At 39.1% G+C, this 22,953-nt stretch overlaps 1 protein-coding gene across 3 annotated transcripts in view; it reads right to left on the bottom strand.

Moving 5' to 3' along the window:
• Smg1 (SMG1 nonsense mediated mRNA decay associated PI3K related kinase) overlaps nucleotides 1–22,953 on the bottom strand; it is a 93,060-nt gene that overhangs the window by 38,690 nt on the left and 31,417 nt on the right. For all 3 annotated transcript variants that reach the window (XM_048332561.1, XM_048332558.1, XM_048332560.1), the window contains 21 exons: nucleotides 22,203–22,300; nucleotides 20,623–20,796; nucleotides 17,877–18,101; nucleotides 16,091–16,192; nucleotides 14,784–15,053; nucleotides 12,547–12,677; nucleotides 12,273–12,434; nucleotides 11,830–11,948; nucleotides 11,334–11,421; nucleotides 11,150–11,251; nucleotides 9,934–10,074; nucleotides 9,232–9,431; nucleotides 7,655–7,851; nucleotides 7,337–7,501; nucleotides 6,540–6,694; nucleotides 4,861–5,003; nucleotides 4,496–4,697; nucleotides 3,687–3,796; nucleotides 2,090–2,237; nucleotides 1,327–1,486; nucleotides 635–755 (listed from right to left, as the gene is read on the bottom strand). In XM_048332561.1, coding sequence (XP_048188518.1) covers nucleotides 635–755; nucleotides 1,327–1,486; nucleotides 2,090–2,237; nucleotides 3,687–3,796; nucleotides 4,496–4,697; nucleotides 4,861–5,003; nucleotides 6,540–6,694; nucleotides 7,337–7,501; nucleotides 7,655–7,851; nucleotides 9,232–9,431; nucleotides 9,934–10,074; nucleotides 11,150–11,251; nucleotides 11,334–11,421; nucleotides 11,830–11,948; nucleotides 12,273–12,434; nucleotides 12,547–12,677; nucleotides 14,784–15,053; nucleotides 16,091–16,192; nucleotides 17,877–18,101; nucleotides 20,623–20,796; nucleotides 22,203–22,300 — 3,213 coding nt within the window. The remainder of the gene's footprint in view (nucleotides 1–634; nucleotides 756–1,326; nucleotides 1,487–2,089; nucleotides 2,238–3,686; nucleotides 3,797–4,495; nucleotides 4,698–4,860; nucleotides 5,004–6,539; nucleotides 6,695–7,336; nucleotides 7,502–7,654; nucleotides 7,852–9,231; nucleotides 9,432–9,933; nucleotides 10,075–11,149; nucleotides 11,252–11,333; nucleotides 11,422–11,829; nucleotides 11,949–12,272; nucleotides 12,435–12,546; nucleotides 12,678–14,783; nucleotides 15,054–16,090; nucleotides 16,193–17,876; nucleotides 18,102–20,622; nucleotides 20,797–22,202; nucleotides 22,301–22,953) is intronic.

The following is a 22,953-nucleotide window of genomic DNA, read 5'->3' as shown; positions in this document are numbered from 1 at the left end:
CTTGGGATTACAAGTTTGAACCTCCATACCCAACCTGTTTGTTAAGATGGTAACTCTTTGCCTGGCTTGGCTCTGAACCTTGGTCTTTCTGATTTGCACCTCCCAAGTACCTGGTATACAGACATAAGCTTCTAGAAATAACCACTTTAAAGGAAAGTAACAAATGTTTAGGTTACCAAGGTACCCTAACAATATCTCTCCTAGGATTTATTTCAAAGAATAAACCAAAGACTTGTACATCAACATTTACTGCAGCTTCATACTTAACTGCCCAATGAGAAAAAACAAAAACACTCACTAGAGAATGAAGAGATGAATGGTGATATACTCAACAATAAAAAGGCCAGCCTTGCCAATAGTCTTAATGTAAGTGAACCTGAAAACTGTGCTGTATGATCCCGCTACACTCAATACCAGCAAAGATTAAGCCATTCACAGTGACAGAAAGCAAATCAGTAAATGCCAGGCTGGAGGAGGAAGATGACTGGAGAGACAGGAGGGGCTTTCTGGGTCAAAGTACACTCTCTATTTGTAGTAGTGGCTGCACAGTTGGGAGATGGGCCAAAAGGCCTCTAACGACACACTTTAAGCTTGTGTCAATACAGCTAATTTGAAGAACAAGAAGATGTTTTACCTTTAATTTTCTCCAACAACTGATTCTGGTACATGGTATACCTCAATGCCTGCATCCAGGGCCTCACATCATGCTGCTTGCAGGAGCGCAAAGCCTCACTGTACAGTGGAATAAGACAGTCCTGCCAAAGGAAACAGAGCCTGTGAAACACACCCCTGTTGGTTCATAGACACACAACTAGGATGAGAAGACCCAAGTATAGTTAGGCAGCTTCAGACTGAGTTATCTCCTATTCCCTTTCACCTCATCATTACAAGAGACAAATTCACTCCAAAAGACAGCCTGTTTTGCAAAATAAATTTGGAATATTAAATCTAACTTACCAAGACACTTACCAAGAAAGCAAATATATTTTTATTTTAAAATGCATTTTACTAAAAAAATGTACAGTGCATTTATTGTATAAATTTAAATATTATTGCCTAAATAAAATCTTTGCATACGCTAGTTCTTTTACATAAAAAAGAAAGACCTTAATGAGACAATTAATCATCCTTGAAATACTGTTCTTAGATTCTTCCATCTTCCCCACACACATCTCAAATGGAAATCTGTCTACAGATGGGTTATTCAATAGCTTGCTCAACTGTAAGTACTATTTTTAAAACTGAAAGAACAAGGTCTTTGGTTCTATAGTTAGGCTGATCACTTACCATCCCGCAGATATGCTTACAAAACATATTTGTACACACCTCTGTTGAAAGTCTATTAGCAACTGTGTTCTCCAAAGCAGAGGAGCAATACAGCTGTAAGGTACTCAGGACAGGCAAGGACTGGGAAACTGTTAGTGTAGACAATCTCAGGGGTCCAATAGCTATTCGAGAGGTTTGCTTCAAGTACTTTACCACATTTCTGAAAGAAAATATTTACCCCAATTAATTAATGAGATCATTCAACTAGAAAGTCCTGAAGCAGTACTAAGATACTACATTTCATATCCAAAATCAAGAAAAGTGACAAGCCTGCTCCATAGTAAAAGGATCGAGTCAGACATTTGCTTTGAAGGATTTTTATACTGTTTCGTTTTATCTTAATATGTTTTGACAAGTAGCAATCATAATGACTTCTACAACTACAACTATTAGTACTGATTCAGCAACTATCTCCTCCGAGTGCTCCTACCCATTTGTGCGCACGTGTGCGTGCGTGTATAAAGTTACTATACATAATGCAGATTTTACTTCCTGAACATATTAACAAGATGCCAGTGACTCACATCTGTAATCCTAGCTACTTAGAAATCTGATATGAGGGCTGAGGTTCGAAGCCAGCTTGGGGGGAGGGGGGCAGAAAAGTCTGTGAGACTCAAAACATCCAACTAACCACCAAAAAGAAATGGAGCCATGGCTCAAGTAGTTGAGCAGAGACTTGAATGAAAAAGCCAAGAAGAGAGTAGGAGGCCCTAAGGTTCAAACCCCAGTACCGGCACCAAAAAATAAATAAAATTGAACTTACTCAGTTATAGACTGCCACTTCTGATCCTGTTCTACGTGGTTTAAAGCAGTTGCCAAACAGACAGAACTTCTTAACAACTGAACTTCAATGGATTTCTGAAGTTCCCTTGGATCCGGACTTAACATGTTAGGAAGTAGTTTTTTCATATCTGAAGAAGTTAGATAAATTTCATTACATAATTTTCTTTTGACGTTCAAAAATGAGAATTTATCTTCGCAATATTTAAACAATGATTAATAGATATCTTCTTTCATTTGTAAATTCAGATCACTAAACACTGTAATTTAACATATTTGGTAGATAGCTAACCACGACCTCATATAAAATTTCTCCTTTTGGGTTGAAAATGTGGCTTAGTGAGTGCTTGCCTAGCATTCTAGAAGCCCTGAGTTCCATTCCTCAGTACCACATACACAGGAAGTGGCACTGAGGCCCATGTGGTAGAGTGCTAGCCCTGAGCAAAAGCAGCTTGGGAACAGTGCCAAGGCCCTGAGTTCAAGCCCTAAGACAAGAAAAAAGAACTAGAAGAAGGAGGAGGAGGAAGGAGGAAGAAGGAAAAAGGGGAAAAAGGATGAAGGAGGAGGAAAGAAAAGAAGAAACAACCAAAAGTGGAGCTGTGGCTCAAATTGGTAGAGTGCTAGGCATCTGCAAAGGAGCTCAGCCCCACAACCAGCAATCAATCAATCAATAAGCAAGCAAGCAAGCAAACATTCTCCTTTTGTTCTTAAAATCATTTGGGACTCTAAAAGGCTCAAAAATCAATAAGCAGGCCAGGAGTTTGGCCTGGTGGTAGAGTGCTTGCCTTGCACGCACAAAGCCCTAGGTTTGATTCCTCATTACCACATACACAGAAAAAGCCACAAGTGGCACTGTGGCTCAAGTGGTAGAGTGCTAGCCTTGAGCAAAAGAAGCTCAGGCACAGGGCCCAGGCCCTGAGTTCAAGCCCCAGAAATGTCAAAAAAATAGTAATAATAATAAGCTACCTACAATTTAAAAAGACAAATCTTAACCAACGTTGGCAAAATTTACATCTTCAAAAGCAAGGCAAACAAACAGAATATTCATATTCACTACATATTGTAACATTTTACCAAATGTGTGATCAAGATCATAATTAGTGAGACACATCAGAATGAAAAATATTTAACTGAAATGATGATTTGTACTTCTCCAAACAAAATGTCTACGAAATCTCAACATGTTAATGCAGCCTTTTCCTAGTTTACTTAATTTTAAGCAAATTGTTTTTTATTTCCCAAATCGTATGTAAAAAGAACGACCTAAATTTATGGCTTCCCCTGGGAGTGCATACTTCCCTCAAAGCAATGTACAGGAACCTCCATATTTCTTAGCAAAATATATGCAACATCATTTCAGAAACTTGTCCACTAAACAAACTGACTTTGAAGTCATTTGTGGTGGTGCAAATCTGTAATGTCAGCACTCAGGTTTACAGTAAGGAAAGAAAAAGTCAAGAGTTCAGGGCTAGCCTAGGTTAAAGGAAGTCTGAGGTCAGTTTGGGCAACACAGACTATGTCTCAAACACAAAACAACACCCACACACACACAGATTATTTACAATTATTTTCGCAAATACCTATTTTTTCTTTCGATCCTCCAGCAAGAAGATTAATGTTTTCTCCAGGTAACAATTCTAGTTGTTCAGTGCATTCAACAAATTCTCCAGACTCAAAACTACTTAGTGACCTGTAATTAAAATATTGGTCAGTTTGTGTTCTACCCTCTCCAGCCTATGGAACCATTCAATGAAAGAACAAGTTCTAGACAAGCAGTACACTATGCCACAATGACAAATGACTTTTAGATCTGCCACCACTTTTATTTTGAAGGCACGACTAGCAATTAGCACTAAAACTGGACCAGGAAACAGGAATGTCACAGCTATTAGATATCTATCTGAGCTTGCTCACCTCTCTCCCCACCCCCAATCTCCCTCATCCTCCATGCTGCAGCCTGTTAGCCATAGGGCCCCCTCAGCACATGGGTACAATAGGAGACCTCCATAACAACATCAACCTTCCACCCTTCCTCATCACCCCACCTGAGTGTAAACCCCTCTTTCACTGCTCCCATGCCTCCTCCTCCTCGTGGAAGCCATTTCTTCCTCTAGAGAGGTAGTCTTTCTACTGTCTTGATTTATTTACCCAAAGAGGAATGAACCCCTGAAATACCCCATGGAATACTTTCTAAAACAGAGATAATTTTCTTCAATCTTTTATTCCCTAGTGTATGAATCTATCTTCTCATCTCTAGTGTGTCCTCTCTAGTCACTTTTATAGTAGTGTTATTAAAATACAATCCTTCTGTATTGACAAATAAAATGTCTCCTCCATGGAGGAAGACATTACAGTTAGAGGAAATCCGTTTTGCTGGAGTACTAATTACTTGATGTAGTTGAAATCGGCCTTCAGGTTGAGGGAAGTACTGCTAGTGCTCTTCTTCAGGTCATGCACGGCACTCTGCCACTCTTGCACAGCAGCCCAATCAGCAATGGACACGTAGCACTCACACGCCTTGTTTCCTAAGTAATTAATGACCTCAGGGGAAGACTCTGTTGGTTTGGACAACACAGTTTTTCTGGATTCACCTAAATGAAAATATTTTGTAAAATGAGAACACATTGGCCCAAAGTGATCCACTACTATACGTATTTCAAAGAGCTAAGAAACCCGAAACTATACAATAAGGTCATTGACACAAAACATTTGAAATAACCCTTGCGCAGTCTTCTATACATACTGACGACTCACCGTTCAGAGAATGCTTGGGGCTGGCACTGTTGCGCCCCGCATTGGCCAGAGTGAGAATAGATTTGTCGAAGCTGGAGATGCAGCAATCAACGCCCGTCATGGCACACAGGTGCTCCTGGTACTCCACAGAAGCTTTTTCAAACCTTAAGTGTAAATGGAAGACATTTTATTTTAAATATGAATATCTCCTTCCCAACAATGCAATGGTAAAACAAATAGATTATTCACTGGACATAAACAAGGGTAAATTATGTGTGGGGTGAGGACATGGGAACTGAACAGTTAGATCATTCCCTTACAAATAAAAATTAATTCAAGGATACTTAAATATAACTGGACATGGGTGGTATGTCCCTGTAATCCCAGGCCACCTGGTCAAAAGATAGCAAGACTCTAGCTCAACCAAAAGTTAGTGAGACCATATCTCAAAAACAAGGCAAACTAGAAAATAAACCTGTAATACTAGATACTCAAGAGACAGAGGGAGGAGGATTAGAGTAAAAGATCAGCAGGGCTAAGCGTGAGATCCTATCTGAAAAACTGAAGAAGAAAAAAAAAAAAGACAGGACATAGAGCATTCTTTACCTAAGTGTGAAGCCCTGTACCCTTTACTAGTCCCCCTAAAATTTAAAACAATAGAAAACTAGTCAATCTGTAAACAGAACAAAGGTAAAGACACAGAAATAATAAAAAGACATAGCTGGCACCAAGGGGGGAAAAAAAGCACCTTGAAGGTTGTGTTTTAGGTAGACCTCACCTAAACCATCTTTCTCACCTAAACCACTGTCTAAGGATTAGGAAGAAGCTTGCCAATTCAAAAAGTTTAAAATCAATTGAAGAAAACAAACACTTTGAGTCCTTAACACCTTTTGTGCATGGGGAACAGAAAAAAAATTTTTTCTGATATTTTTATCAGAAAGGAGAAGAAAACTATCAAAGAAAAAAGAACTAAAAAAGCCTACCACTAATGCTTACCAATAGGAGATGAAAGTACAAGCAGTTATTTCTACCGTATATGCTCTGAATGACATTGCATGGAAAGATCATTAAGACTACGAGCAAACACACTAACAATATGGAGTAAAAGTTGTGTTAGGATGTGATATGGAGGCATCTCAACTAAGGATCAAGCTCATTCTCATTTGGGGGGCTTGGGTTTAAACTCAAGGCCTCTTGGCTTACTAGACTAAGTACACTATTGCTGAGCCATGACTCCAGCCCTTTCTTATACTGGTAATTTTGCCAAAGGGTGTTGTTTTAGTTATGCTCTTGGGCCTCAACCTCAATGTGTCTATTTTATGTTCCTCATTGTAGCTAGAATAACAAGTACACACCGCTATGCCAAGCTTCTTCACTGAGATGGAACCTTTCAAAATTTTTTGCCTGGACAGGCTTAGGGCTGCAATCCTCTCAATCTCAGCCTGCCCTGCAGTTAGGATTTCAGGCAGAGCCACTATACCTGGCTCAAAAGTATTTATAGAGTCATTTTCCAATATAACTTTTGATTAATTCCTAAGTAAAAAGACATTGAGGTATCAATCCTAATTAAACAAAATGCTAAACATGCCTAATGATGTACACCAAACTTCGCTGAACTCAAATGAAGCTGTTTTAAAACTGAACTGTACACTTTAGCCAGCAATACAAAGGGCCTATCACACACTTCTCTTCTAACTTACCTCCCTTCAGCTTGCTGGGCCACTGAGTTAATCCAGAGAAGGTTTTTACCAACAACAGAAGACGACCACACAGCAATTCCCTGTATAGCCTCAGGACAATGAAGCTCACACAGTGCCTCTACCACCATCATGATGGTTACTTCCAATTCATTCCCCTGAAAATAGCAGTTGAAGAAGTTAGTCACAGACCTCAACATCACAAAAATGTACAAATACAACAACAATCTGTGGCTATTTAACATCAAATTGTTATTTTTACATTAACTTAGAAATCTTTGTAAGGTTGGTGCATGCATATGGAAATATGCATAGATGGAAATATGAATTTTAAAATCATTGTTTATTTAGTATGATTAACTTCATGCTTTGATATTGGCTTGAACATTTTGTATATTTTAAATAATTTTACTTATTATTATGAACCTACTTTAAAGCTAGGAGTTATTTTAGGACTTTTCCAGATATTATAAAACAATTCTTTCACAGACCAAATTTTTAACCATCACCCAGAAAGTTCCAACCCGGAAACATAAGTAGATACACATATAGAAAACAAGTAGGTGGTTTTGAGTTATGACTGGTCTCACAAAATATTTGATCAGAAGCTTTGAAGGTGAACTGATTTTAATTTATTTTATCACATAACATCATAGAACTTAAACCCAAGCTTCTCTTACAGATTTAAAAATAATTCATTTGGCTAGGTGTGTACTCAGTGGTGCAGCATGTGTTAAATCCTGGGTTCAAGCTCCAGCACCACAAATAAAATGAACTAATTCCAAATGCATCACCCTTACCTGAGATGGATTATTTGTCTTCACTTCTGTAAGCAAGTCAAAGCCATGTCTTACAGTCACAGCAGGCTGGCCTGCCAATAACCCAACTCTCATGATAGATAGGCGGATCCGAGTTAGCCAGTCCTGACAAGTTTGGCGATTGGTGTAGAAGAAAGTCCTAATGACCTTTAGAAAAAGGGAAAAGACAAGCTCAGGACTGGTTCAAATTTTAAGTGTAACATGTCAAACACGTAAGTTGCCCCAATGATTTCAGCTCTACATATACTGCCAGGATTAACAGAGGTCCTTACTATGCACCACTACCCCACTGAAACCAACCTTGGGAGGCGACGTCAATGCATTGGCACACCCCTCATATGCATTATACATTAATTTCTCCAGGTTCTCCAGATACTGCAGAAGAAGAACAAGTCGAAGCTGGTTGCTACCATGGCCTTCATCATTGTCTGCAGTTGTCCACTGACTCACATCTTGATCAGGGTTTAATGTGTGAGCTGCCAGACTTCTAATGATCCCTAGAAGCAGAGACAACATTCCAAATTAAAGGAAAAAAATGGAAAGATTCTATAAAGTGTATAGTTATTTCACAAATAAACATTTACCAAGTATCTTGTTTCTCTATCAATTATTTAAAAACAAAACTATTCTAACATGAAAGATCTTTCATTTTATAAGAAAAAGACTGTGTGTGTATACTGGTAGTAGTGCTTGAACCTAAAATCTTGGAGTTGTCCCTTAGCTTTTTCATTCAAAGCTGGCACTTTACCACTTGAGCCACAATTTCTACTTTTGGCTTTTTGCTGGCTAACTAGAGATAAGAATCTCGTGGACTTTCCTACCCAGGCTACCATCAAACTGCAATTTTCAGATCTCATCCTCCTGAGTATCACTAAGTATCTAGGAGAACAGATATAACCCACAGGCAGCTAGCAAGAAAAAGATGTTTTCTCCACAAAAATTTCCTAAGTAGCTGGGAGCTGGTTGCTCATGCCTGCAATCCTAGCTACTTAAGAGAGGCTGAGATCTGATAATCCTGGTTCAAAGCCACCTAGTGCATGAAAGTCTGTGAAATTCTTATCTCTAATGAACCACCAGAAAACCAGAAATGGTGCTGTGGCTCAAAGTGGTAGAGCACTAGCCTTGAGCAAAAGAACTCAGGGACAGTGCCAATGCCCAGGCCCTGAGTTCAAGCCCCACAACCGATACCCCCACCCCCCAAAAAAATCCTAAATTCTAACCAAAAGCTGATAACCATGTGGCTAATGTAATTATTCTATGAAACCTTATTCTACCAAATGTATCTGAAAATTATTTACAAAAAATCACAGAAAAAACATACTTCCACTCCACGTTATGGAAACGATTGTTATATCACTGTTGTAACTACTTTCAATGTGCTATGTGTAACTGTAGCTTCTATTATTGATGATCTTCTTTTATCTTCTTCCTGTGGCGTACCTGCACTATCTCTATATCTTATCTGAGTATAATGGAAACCACGTATACTGGTATTAGAACTAGGAAACTGAAAGGGAATACCAAAATCGAGAGACATGGGGTAAAAAAGACAAACGACCACAAAAGCAATACTTGCAAAACTGGTGTAAATGAACTGAACAACTCATGGGGGAGGGGGAGGAGGAGGAGGAGGGGGAATGAGGAGGAGGTAACAAACAGTACAAGAAATGTATCCAATACCTAACGTATGAAACTGTAACCTCTCTGTACATCAGTTTGACAATAAAATTTTTTTAAATGGAAAAATAAAGAACAAACAAAAAAAAACATGCTTCCAAATCTTTGTTTTAACAAAAGAAATTTATTATTTCTGAGTGAAAAACTGTGACCATTGTATGCATGATTTAGTTTGAAGAAAGGTCAGGAGAGGGGTTTACCTTCAATTGTCTGGAAGGTATCTTGAGCTCTGCCCAGTGGGGTTCTCAACTTAGAAAGGACCGTGAACTGAGCTGCTTCCCAAATAGCCCACTGCCAAAGGACAGCATCTGTCTTGAGGAGATTGCGGGGAATTGTTGATTGCTCACGCTTATCCAGTCTCTGGCAGCTATAGAACAATCTCTCTAACCAATTGTCCTTCCTGGGAAAAGTAGTTTACATTTAACAGACAATGACAACTCCATTTCAATGATGTAAAACAACTGCAGGGAGAACAGGAGTAAGAACTACAATATTTCTTCCTCAAAGATAACACCTATAAAATTAAGAAACAGTTTCTCCACTCTGTATTGTGAGAACATTTTATAGTTAGGACATGTTACAGAATGATACAGATGGATAAGAGGGTAAATGGCTAATTAACCTCCATTCACTCTAAGCATCTCCACAATACTTTTCTCCCCATCCTCCCCCCAAAGCAATGCTGCTGATAAATCAGTTCATTGCCTGTCAAGGAAGTACACAGCCCATTTCTGTTTCTACCAATGCTAGCCTCAAAATAAGGTTCCTATTTAAGACCTAAAATGACCCAGCATTACATTCTATTCCACCCTTCTGAGAACACTTGCCCCCAAACCAGATGTATTGTCAAGACATTCTTCAAATTCCTTTTCCCCAATGCAACAACCAAAGAAACCTCTTACCCTGTTCTATGTGAGTTCCCATATAAGATGAAACTGATGACATCAGAGAAATCCTGGGGGTGGAAGGTGTTACTAGGAGCTTTACTCATGTGGCTTCGGAGTGCTAAAGAAATTTCTTGTATTTCTGTGTGATTGTTATTACTGTAGACAGAAAACAATAATTGTTTTACAAATATTAAATGTAGTCTTAAAACGCTAGCCCATATTAAATGTAGTTAAAAGTTATTTGGTTTTGTTTTTGTTGCCAATTCTGGGGCTTGAACTCAGGGCTTGAGCACCATCCCTGACTTTTGCTCAAGGCTAGCACTTTGCCACTTGAACCACAGCACCACTTCCGGCTTTTTCTATATATGTGGTGCTGAGGAATCGAACCCAGGGCTTCATGTATATGAGGTGAGCACTTTACCACTAGGCCATATTCCCAGCCCCAAAGTAAAAGTTAATTTATTAACTAAATCAGAAGTAAAAACATAAAACTGGGGCTTCAAAAAAAAAACAGCCTGGGCTGGGGATATGGCTTAGTGGCAAGAGTGCTTGCCTCGTATACATGAGGCCCTGGGTTCAATTCCCCAGCACCACATATACAGAAAATGGCCAGAAGTGGCGCTGTGGCTCAGGTGGCAGAGTGCTAGCCTTGAGCAAAAAGAAGCCAGGCCCTGGCTCAGTGCTCAGGCCCTGAGTCCAAGGCCCAGGACTAGCCCCCCCCCCAAAAAAAAAAACCAGCCTATTATGCAATTCCATTCATTTCAGGCTCTTTAGAGCTCCCAAATCAACTTAATTAGAAATAATGAAAGATTATAGTTTAAGTAAATGAACTGCCAAGAAATATATTTTGGTACTATATAAATTAGTTTATACTGATTATTGTAAGCTTATGAAGTTCATAAAAATCTTGTTACATTTTTCTAGATCTACTATAAAATTTGATCCCTTCACACCCCTTCAATCTCTGAGATAGACACACTACATATAACATTAATGCACCAATATGATCATTTGTCTTATGCTAACCTCCCCAGGTAGTTAAAGTGCCCCCAGCAGGCATAATGGTACACTTCTGTAATCCCTATACTTGGGAGGTAGAGGCTAGAGGATGGAAAGTTCCAGGCTACCTGGGATGCATAGTGAGATTATCTTTAAAAAAAAAAAAAAAAAAAAAAAACAAGTAACAATGTACACAGAAAAACACATGCACACACAAACAGTATCTTTATACCTTAAGACCACATCTAAGGGAATTGACTTCAACAGCTTTCCAAAGGCTTGTCGGATTCGGGTTCCACTATGAACCAGTTGAACACGGCAAACGTCAACACACCTATGAAAAATGAAGTGAAAAACTTAGGTGTGGTAGCATCCCCATGTCATTAGAGCCAGAGTGAACAGTCTCTAGTCCATACCTCTGCAGCAGATCGTCCGGCAAGGAAGAGGACAGAGCGTGTAGGCTGCTGCAGGCTTGCAGACAGATACTCACATCTTCAACAAGAGCTATTAAAAATTAAAAGTCACTTTCAGCTGTGGCAGTTTGTCACGGTGTTATGAACCCACAATTCCTCTTAACTATGCACTGGACCCTGTTTCCTGCCTATGACCCAAGCTGCCAGGAACACGTGGAAAACACTAACTCGGTGGAGCTCAGTGAGGTAAGCCAGCTTTCACATAAACTTGTTTTCAGGGAAAAGTGTAACATGTAGACTGCATTCTCCTTCAGACAAGTTTAAATACAGGATAGTTACTAAGAAAAACTTAAATAAAATTCAACACTGACTGCATTGGTGACTAAAATGGGGTTATACATCTTCAGATCACAAAAGGAGTTGAAGTAACTGTCTTCTATTATTACCAAATACTCCTTTCTAAGGGCTGATGAACAAAAAAGAGAGTATCAGGTCTTACTGTTGGCTAAAAGGCCTTTGGAAAATTTATGGAAAGATGGAAGAGAGAATAAAGGTGCATATGTTTCGGATTTCTTCATTAAAACAGCCACTTCCAAAGCCCAAGTCATCAACAGTTTCCTGAAACACAAAATGAACAGCTGACTCTACAATAAAAAACAAAACTTCAAAATTATTTTCTTCTTACATCAATTTTCTTGTGATTTTGTTCAAGCATCTCAAGTAATGAAACAGGAATTGGCAACTACTTTGTCAAACAAACTGGCATCATGCCTTTTTAAGAAAAGCTCCATGATTACAGCAAAGAATATAAAGTTTAGGTAACAACCAAATAGAAGAAACTGCTCTATCCCACTCCTGTAATCCACATTGTGTATTCTCAAACTATAAAGGGGAATTAACGAAATGAGAAAGAGTTTGTATTATTAAACACTATTCGGGTACCTTGTGTCCTGATTAAGGTTATCCTTTTTCAGAAGTATTCCCAGAAGATTTAATATAATTGAGAAATGTTTCTTTGTAGCTGTAGTCACAGTACTAATCACAGCGCCATCGAACAAAGATGGGGATGAAGAACTAAGACTACTAGATATAAAGTGATCATGCCTGGAAGACAAGAGCAGGAATTATCTTTTCATTGTTAGTCTAAGAGTATCAAGTTCAAGGAAAATAATGTCTTTGTTTTTCCTTTCTACCAGAGGGCTGGTAAGCACAGTACCTGGTACAATGAGAATACAAGGTGTAGAGCACTGCATACTGAATGGCCGGGAAGTGAACAGCCAGGTCACCATGCACAATCATCAGATTCTTACTCAGAAGTGCAAAGACGGTTGGGGAAAGAGCCCACATCTGACAAAATACGAAAGAAAACATATTTATGACTCGTCCAAAAGACCCACAAGCATACAAAGAGTTTATCATTCAAAAGAAGTTGTGTTTTTTGGTGACACTAGAGCACAGCATTTGCTAGGCAAATGGTCTAACACTCGAGACATGTCCTAAGAGGTCTTTTGCTTTATTTTAGGGATAGAATATCTCATATTTTTGTCCAGGTTGGTTTGGATCTTAAACTTCCTATTTTCCCTTCCCTTACTGGGATATGGAGTGTCATAAACTGTTGATGCTAACTGGCTTAAAATCATAATCCTCCCAAGTAGCTAGGACCTGTCTGAATGTTTTAATATGACAGAACAAATTTGGAAATAACCTGCGGTCTTCAGTAAACGCTTTATTTTGGAGGACAGTAAGCCTTAGGCATTATTGGCTATATTTAACACATCTGGGGTAATGTGGCAGTTCCTCAACAATGCCACTGAAGTGGGAAAAGAGGTATAGCCAAAACAGGAAAGAGAATAGCTGTCCACCAATATAACTTTCTTTAAAGTAACAGGATCAAGTGCTGATGATCACACTTCTAAAGGTATCCAAAAGGATTAAATTGTACATTATATGTAGATATAGTACAGCATGTGAATTATACCCCAAGAGAGCTACTGAAAACACTAACAATCAAAAAACAGGTGGTCAGTGGGCCATAGCTGATCTCCAATCTCAGCAAAGTCCTTTGTAACCTTTGGTATAGTATCCTGCATTCTCTCAATTTCTAATATACTACGAATGGCGAGGGGCCTTGTCCAATAAGAAAAATAAGTGTATTATATCACTCCCTCTTTTCACTGTACTTTTCCTACAATTTTCTTTTCCTTTTAAAAGTACTGAGTATTGAATACAGGGCCTCAAACTTGCCAGGCAAATACTCTTTATCACTTCAGTCACCCCTCCAGTTCTTTTGCTTTTAGCCTACTTTCTGAATAGGGTCTTACGCTTTGTCCAAAATACTGACACTATAATCCTCCTACCTTTGCCTTCTGAGTAACCATGACTACAGGTATGAGCCACCAGCCTTTCCCCTTCCTTTCTACTGCAAAGACACACTATTCCAACTAACCGCTTATCCCACCCTCTTCCCCAAAGTGCAGGACATTAACCTTCTCCATTTTATGTATACAATGTGAATTCCTTGAAAATTTTGAGTAGATAAATAAAACAAGACGCTACTGGAGCCTTTAAATGTAAGGTTAAACTAGCAAATATTTTATATTACTTATGGGGGAAAAAGGGCTTTTTCTTTTTTCACTAATACTGAAGCTTGAACTATGGGCCTCACACTCTTGCTTGGCTCAGAGAGGGGGGAAGAGTGATCTTTATTCCTTTTCTAAAATACAGAATAGTTGGGCTGGGGATATAGCCTAGTGGCAAGAGTGCCTGCCTCGGATACACGAGGCCCTAGGTTCGCTTCCCCAGCACCACATATACAGAAAACGGCCAGAAGCGGCGCTGTGGCTCAAGTGGCAGAGTGCTAGCCTTGAGCGGGAAGAAGCCAGGGACAGTGCTCAGGCCCTGAGTCCAAGGCCCAGGACTGGCCAAAAAAAAAAAAAAATACAGAATAGTTGAACCGGGTGTGATGGTGCACGCCCGTAATCCCAGCACTCAGAGATGAGTCAGGAGCATTATAAGTTCCACACCAGCCACCTGGGCTACTTAGTAAGGCCCTGTCTAGGGAGGAAAAATGTAAGGGGAGGAAATGTAAATATACATTCTAGAGTAGGCAATCAAAAGGTAAGACCTTATCTGAGGTTGATTGTATCAGAGAGGAAAAAAAACTGTATCAGAGGAAGAAAGAGACCGTATTAAGAGAACTCTACATATCTGAAATATGAAAACTATTAAAATTATGCAAGCTGCTATATTTAACAGGAATAATTCCTGAAAGGTATTTTCTAGGAAATAAATGTAAGATACTTTATATTAAGGAAAAAAGCTAAATTGGCACAAAAATATTCCTACCAATTTTATTTACACATACATGTCCTAAACACATCCACTGCTAATTCTGTAGACATTGACATATCACATGAAATACACAAAACAAGACAGTCATAAGTGAAGGCTCACCCCAATTAAAGAGTTCTTGGCATTTCCAATTGTTGTCAGGGCACTGAGGTCAAATATCACTATAAACTTTGCATTGTCTACATTGAATACATGATTCTTAAAAGCCTCATGTTTTATTTCAGAACAGGCCTCAGGAAGTTGTAGACTATGAAGCAGGTTGTTTAGGGCACAAGTCATTTCTCCCAAAATTAATTTATAGGCAGTCTCCAGGACAGGAATATTCTTTAAGCTGAGCACTGCTTGATAAACAGCATGGGCCACAGCAACAACCTGAAAAAGAGGAAATTACAGAAAGGGACGGTCAACAGAAAGTAAATCCCCTACATTGGCCGGAGGGGATGGGGGGGGGGGGGGGAGGACACGGGACTTAAGAATAACTAGCAATCATAATTTAAAAAAAAAAAAAAAAACACCACCTTGGGCCCAATGCATGTATATATACGTATTTTACCATGCCTTTGTAAAATGCTAAAGCTTTATTACAAATAGAATACTCTAAGCTGCCAATATAAAATCCTGTAAATGGTCTTTTATTCTTTTTTTTTTAAATAATATCAAAACATGCAAATAGCAGATTAAGATTTGTTTTTTACATCTATTTGGAAAATTCTACAGTAGGTTTGAGTAGGGGTAGGCAGAGAAACCAAATTTTTTCATTTACAGTAGACACATTGCTTCTGAACTTAAAACGTGGCAAATCATTTCCCTTCTTTTGGGGGAGGGGGAGGATGGTGGGGGCAGTAATGGGAGACTGCCAGGTAGTCTCTCTACAGCTTGAACTATGCTTTCAGCTACCTTTCCATTGCAGTACTGGGGTTTGAACTCTAGGCCTGGTACTTACTAGGTTGGTCCTCTCCATCTGAGCTATACCTCCATCCCTGCTTTTGGCTACTGATTTTGGGGAAAAAGTCCACCCAACTTTTCTGCTTAGCCTGGCCTTAAACTGTGATTCTCCAGATCTCAACCTCTAGAGTTATCCCCTCACATTTGTCTTCCAAGTAGCAAGAATCACAGACTAAATAAGCCACTGAACCTAGCTTGCCTCCTTTTATCTTTATGAAAATTTGCTAAAGCCCTATTAATAACAAAATGAATACTCTGAAAAACAGTATCAAATATTCTGAAAATATTATCTGACACATCAAATATTCAGTATGATAATCATCCAGTATTAATTTGAAGCTATCATTAGTCACTGTATTCTACAGTAAGTATTAACTGTTTCATTTATGTAGACTACTAAGCAACATAAGTCCAATTCTTCAATGATGTCTGTTATGAAAAGTAATTATTAACATACCACTTACCTCTTTTTCTTTATGGTAACGTAAAAATAATAGTTTAGATGATGGTATAAACAGCTTTTCTACAAATGATGATGGTAGTTTTGTATTTATCTGCTCGACAATCTAAAAAGAATAAAACTTTTTAAATGAGCTTCTTCAAATCGCAAAAAATACATTTAAGAACCTTAAATGCATACTGCTAAGTGAAAAAGGCCACAAACTGCATGATTCCCACTATGCTGTATTCTAAAAAAGTAATCTGTGGAGGCAACAACAGGAGAGTCGCCAAGGGATGAAGGGACAAGACAGGAGAATGAGTTGGGTAAACAGGAGGCATTCTTAGGACAGTGGGACTATCCTGTATGAGAGTCTACTAGTAAACAAGTACTTGTCACTATACATTTGTCAAAATCCAGACAATAACACCAAAGTGACTCCTAAAGCAGACTATCAGTTTCCACTAGTAATAATACATGAATAGTTGCTCAATGATTTTTACAAATGTTCCACCTAAGCAAAATGTTAGCAAGAAGGGGAAACTGTTGTTAGAGGGCCAAGTCTCTTCCTATTTATTTCTTCTATGAACCTAAAAAACTACATTAAAAATAAAGGCTAGGGCTGGGAAGGTGGCTTAGTGGTAGAGTGTTTGCCTAGCATGCATGAAATTCTGGGTTAGATTACTCAGCACTACATAAACAGAAAAGGCCACAAGTGATGCTGTGGCTCAAACAGTAGAGTGCTAGCCTTGAGCAAAAGGAAGTCAGGGACAGTGTTCAGGGCCCTGAGTTCAAGCCCTGGGACTGAGGGGGGAGGGGGATGAAATAAATCCTATTAATTTAGAAAAGAGCTATATTTTAAAGCCCTCACACTGCAATATTAAACAGTTTTAAAACCTAAATACATACATTTTATACTTACATCCTAGCACTTGTCTTACACTGGCAAAATGAGTTGTGTAAGCTTAGCAGAAATGTTTGGCAGAATAGGAATGTTCTTTAAAACAATACAATTGGAAATGAAGGGACACAAAGGAGACAAAGTCAGCAGCCAAGATGAAACCAGATGGCCCCTGAGTTTCTAATTATAGAAGCTGGTACTTAGCATGCAGAGACTCATTACAGTGTCCTATTTTGCATGTGTTTTACAGTGTCCACAATGAGGGAGGAATTACTTACAGTTGGGAAATTTAAAGAAAAAAAAAGCCATAAGCCAAGTTTTATACAGGAAATAAAATATAAAGGTCCTTCAAAAGAGCTCTCAACACTTATCAGAGTGCTAGACAAATTTTGGGATGTTCCTTTAAAAAAAAAAAAAAGAGTGAAGCCACATACCAGTGGCTCACACTTGTCATCCTAGCTACTCAAGAAACCGAGACCTGAAGATGGCAGTCTGAAGCCATCCCAGGAAGGAAAGTCCATGAGATTCTTATCTCCAATTAACCACAAAAAAAAAGCGCTGGAAGTAGAGTGGTGGCTCAAGTGGTAGATCACTGGCCTTGAACACAAAAAGCTCAGGGACAAGACTCAAGCCCCGAGTAAGCCCCAGGATGGAGGGAGACGGACACACACGGGGACACACACGGGGACACACACGGGGACACACACACACACAAGAAATCACTGAAATCACTGAAATCAGCAGACAATAAAAAGTAAATTGCCACTAGAACAAATGCAAACTAGACAGATCATTGCACGCACAAACACAAAAAAACAACAACACCCAAACCAAGCCCCCAATTTCTTGTCTAAATAGAGGCCTAAGTAACTCCATATATTAAAAAGGAACAACAGAATAGTACACATACCAATGTGAGTAAATTCAAGACTGAGATGATATAATCGGTACCACAAGTCTGGCAATTCTCCAGTTGGTCTAATCCATATGTAATGACCATGTCACAATGTATACTCATGCTAGGATCCAAGCTGCCGAGCAAAACACCAACACACTCATTAGCAGCTGTCAACACAGCCTCAGAAAAAAATACTTGGTTTGCAGCCGTCACACATCTCATTACTCTGTACAGAACCTGCAAATGGGGAAAACAAGCAGCTTTTTAAAAAAATTCACATGATTCCACATGGCAAGAAAACAATATATTTAATGCAGCTACAACAAAAAATTAACAGCCTGCCTTGCCATAGTTGTTTTGTTTTTTGGCATTTTTGCAATGAAGTCTCACTGTGGTGCTCAGGCTGGCCTCAAATTTGCAATCCTCCAGCCTCAGGCTCTTGAGTATAGGTATATACTACCATGCCTGTGGCCTGTAACCTATTAGGTTTATTTCATAATAGCTGGACAATAAAGTTATCCTTATTACAATATGGGAAAAGAAATCAATCATGGCTAAAAACCTCCCAAGTGTGTTGGTGACAGGAAATGGAATTTGCCATCCTTTATTTCCCTGTTGCCTACTTTTTCTCCCCTCAAAGTCACTAAAGGGCTGAAAAGCTCAAAATCTCTGTAATGATGAAATAGACCAGAACTTAAAATGATTATACTGTTGGCAGAATGCGACCTGAAGATTGACTTTTGAGGTTATGATAATCAGTCTTTTAAACCTAAAATATCCAAGTCACCTTAGGCTAATATTAAGTTCATATATTAGTGAACATGCTAGACAAGCTTCAGTTCCCAACTCCTGGTAAGTTCTTGTGCAAGATAAGCATTCCTAGGCTTACTACCTAATATCTACTAAGGATTATAAAAACCAGTCTCTCTCAAATCACACGTATACACACACACACAACTGTAACAGCCAACATTTATATATAAAATTTATGTTAAGAAAAATAAATTGCTGCTGCAAAGTATTTCTGTAAGACAATAGGCCTATATTTAAGACCTTTAGAAAGTAACAGACTTAATGTAACTCTCTTGAAAAAATAATTATGTTCCTTTCCCTTAACTGCCTTTATTTCAACTCTGACAGGCTTTGCAAAGCCACATTTTAAAGTAGTAGAAAGGAAACAAAAATAATAAACCATTTTGGTCAAATTTAAAATAGTAACATGAACGTTGAATTGTCTTTTTTTTTTTTGGCCAGTCCTGGGCCTTGGACTCAGGGCCTGAGCACTGTCCCTGGCTTCTTCCCGCTCAAGGCTAGCACTCTGCCACTTGAGCCACAGCGCCGCTTCTGGCCGTTTTCTGTATATGTGGTGCTGGGGAATCGAACCTAGGGCCTCGTGTATCCGAGGCAGGCACTCTTGCCACTAGGCTATATCCCCAGCCCTTGAATTGTCTTTAGGATGTGATGTATCTGTTATCATATACAATTAACTCACCAAGGATTCCATCTATTAACAAACACCCTACTTTACCTAGCAGTGTATTCCATGGAAGCAAATGCTCCTAGAAGTTAGCATTATATTCTAAAAGTAAGACTGTAATAATCTAGATTAAACCTTCTAGGACTACACACATGCCTCTCTGTTCTTATGGAAACACAGTAGGGCCTGTGCTCATTTTTCCTATGAAAGGGAAACACACACACACACTGTGCTGGAACAGAGTGCAGCTACTGTTTAGGACCACTGAATGAAGTACAGGGCCTACTTATAATGGGCCTCAGATTAGTGTATACTCTAAACTGATGTATCTGTATGTTATTTGAAAACCCAATATCAAAAACAGCAAAGAGGCTGGACACGCTGGTGGCTCACAACTACAATCTTAGCTACTTAGGAGGCTGAGACCTAAGGATCATTGTTACAAGCCCGCTAGGGCAGAAAAAGTCCATGAGACTCTTATCTCCAATAAACTACTTAGAAAAAGCCAGAAGTAGTGCTATGATTCCAGTGGTAAAGTGCTAGCCTTGAACACAAAAAAGGCTCAGGTACAGCACCTAGACCCTGAGTTCAAGCCCCAGAACCGGCAAAAAAGAAAGAAAAAAAGGGGGACGGGGCTGGGAATGTGGCTTAGTGGTAGAGTGTTTGCCTAGCATGCATGAAGCCCTGGGTTTAATTCCTCAGTACCAGATACACAGAAAAAGCCAGAAGTGGATCTGTGGCTCAACTAGCAGAGTGCTAGCCTTAGCAAAAAACCAAGCTCAGGGACAGCGCACAGGCCCTGAGTTCAAGCCCCAGGAATGGCAGGAAAAAAAAAAAACAAAAAACCTGTAAAGGTAAGTAAGGTTAAAGAGTTCCATCTTGTGTATTAGGATGACGGGCACAGGGGATAGAACCCAGGAACTCATACATACTCAACTATAAGCCATATCCCCACACAAGAAAATAACTTCCTGAGACTACCATGTGTTATCCTTAATATGCTGAAATTTTTTTAAACAAGTATTTTAAAATTTGTATTTAAAAAGTGGATCTGTGAAGGCTCTAAAAGAAAATTCCATGGTAATTAAAAATTTCAGTAATTCAGTGGTCACTTTTTCCTAGCCGAAGAGATAGTAGGAAGAAAGTAGGGCAGAGCCAGGAGGTTTCCTTGCTTTTCTATCTAGCATAAATATATGCCACACATATGAAGGGCATAAGAAGAATCCTAGTACGTAACAATTCTGCTTCTGAGTGACACTTCAAACTCCTAAAGACACTTACATCTGTTACATATGCCTCAGTAATTGGAGGACCCCGAATTGGGCTGAAGCGTTCCCCAATGCTCCTCACCACAGTACTGAACACCCGGAGAAGCGCTGCCAGCTTTGGTAAAGACACTGATGGAGGAGGAACATCTTCATCCACTGATTCCCCAGAGGCCACATGGCTGAGGTCCTAGATGTGAATTCACAGTTCTTATTTAAGCAGTACTTTTTTTATGCATGCACACATGTCAATACCCAGTAACCTTCCCATTTTATAGTAAATTAAGTTTAGAACACAATCTTGTAAATTAAGGGAAATGACTCCAAATATCAAAATAGGTTTTATCTATTTAAAATAGCTCACATGAAACCCACAGATTTAAAAAAAATAATCTCTTGCAAAGACAGTGTTGGAGGAAGAAACTAATCTACTATGTATACTTTAAGTATATAAAGATATAAACCAGAAAATTTTCCCATCCTAAATTGGTTTTATACTAAACTCTCATTCTAGGTATCCTTTGAGCCACTAAATAAAAAGTACTGTGCCTCTATTAGGCATATAAAAGGCTAGAGTGGAGGTTTAAAAAGAAGCCAAAAGTATCTACTCTACAGACTTGTAATTTAGTGAAGACTTAAGATATATCAAAGAAAAAATTAGCAAAAATGAGACATTAGAAGCATTATAGGGATTGGGAATAGGACTAAAGTGTAGAGAACCTGACTATTAGGCAAGACCCTGAGTTCAAAACCCAATACTTTCAGAAAAAAAGATAAAAGCATTATGTGTCTGCAGAAAATAACCTACTATCAAAGTCAAAGGGAAATGTCTTTGAACAGAATGGGCAGATTCAGAAAGGCATCTGCAGATTAAAGGTAGGTGAAGAAAGACCTCCCCCTCCCCCCCAAAAAAAGGAAAAAAGAAAGGAAGTAAAATAGCCTCTTGTTTTCTCTGATGAAGCCAAACAGGCCAGTACAGTTAAATGCAGCAGGAAAATCTTGTTGGCTAACAAAGGAATGAAGAACAGAAAGCTGAATTTGGAGGGTGCTTTCAACATGACAAAGAGTCATGGTACATGTGATGAACCACAGACAGACAGACAGACAGACAGACAGACAGACAGACAGACAGACAGAGCCAAGAGATGGCTGAAGCCTTGGCAGAAGCCAAGGAAGCCCAAGGCTTCCTCAGTGCCCTGAGCACTGCCACACAGCCCAGGTACAGCTGCATACGCTGGGTCAAGCCAAGGCTTGTCCTCCAGAGCAGGATCTGAGATGCCCTCCCCTTCAGGGTTGTTTTCATCTCCACTCAACAGCAACTTACCTTACCTGAAAGATAGCTGGGAATAGAAAAAAGAATAAACTAAAGAAGATGTTTTCTGGAAAATATCAGCTACCAAGAGTATTTCAAACTTTGTAAAATATAAGACCTATAACTTTTTATAGCCTTCCAACTTAAGAACAGGTGGGAAAAAACTGTGATGGTCTTATAATTCCTACTTTAAATATCAGGGGGATATGAATTACCTTAGTATACATCTAGTACTGCTTCTTCACTGGAACTTTAAGAAGTAACATAGTTTTCCATAAACTCACCTCAGCATATGCCTCCATGTCTTCTAGAAATTGCCCAAGAAGAGTGGTAGAAAATGCAAGATCAGCTACCCAGAACGGTTCCAAACTCTGCAACCACCCTTGGAATCATTAAGAAATTTTGAAAGAATGGGGGGGGGGGGGGGGGATGCCAAAATTAAAAAAAAAAATTCAATAACTTTGATTTCTTTAAATTTACTATGTTGAATTGAAGCCCTCTGTACAACTAATGAAAATTTAAATATTATTAATATTTTATTAAAAATTAATTTTATCACACAAATCATGGGCTAGTCACAGGAACTTTGTTTTAAAGCTATCTAGCTTTCAAGTTGCCCATCTAAAAACATGCTCTATATAAAACCAGGACTACTAACTAGTAACAACATGCTGATTATGATTAACCAATCATGGGCACTGAGAGGTTTTTGTTCTTTGTTTTGTTGTTTTTGTCGGTTGTAGGCCTCATCTTTGGGCTTGAACTCAGGGCCTGGGTGCGGTCCCTGAGGTCTTTTGCTCAAAGCTGGCACTCTACCACTTGGAGCCATAGCTTCACATCCGAAATGAGAGTCTGTCTCACCAGGATTCTTCTGCCCTGGCTGGCTTCGAAGTGCAACCCTCAGGTCTCAGCCTCCTGAGTAGCTAGGATTACAGGCATGAGCCACTGGTGCCCAGCTGAGAACCTCTTTTAATGCTATAGAAATGAACATTTCTTTAAAAATACATTACACCTCATGTTCTTAGTTTTTAGAAG

The sequence above is a fragment of the Perognathus longimembris genome, chromosome 23, assembly GCF_023159225.1.
Source record: "Perognathus longimembris pacificus isolate PPM17 chromosome 23, ASM2315922v1, whole genome shotgun sequence".
Taxonomy (NCBI): domain Eukaryota; kingdom Metazoa; phylum Chordata; class Mammalia; order Rodentia; family Heteromyidae; genus Perognathus; species Perognathus longimembris.
Note: the sequence above shows the minus strand (reverse complement) of the source record. Positions and strands in the feature narration are given on the sequence as shown.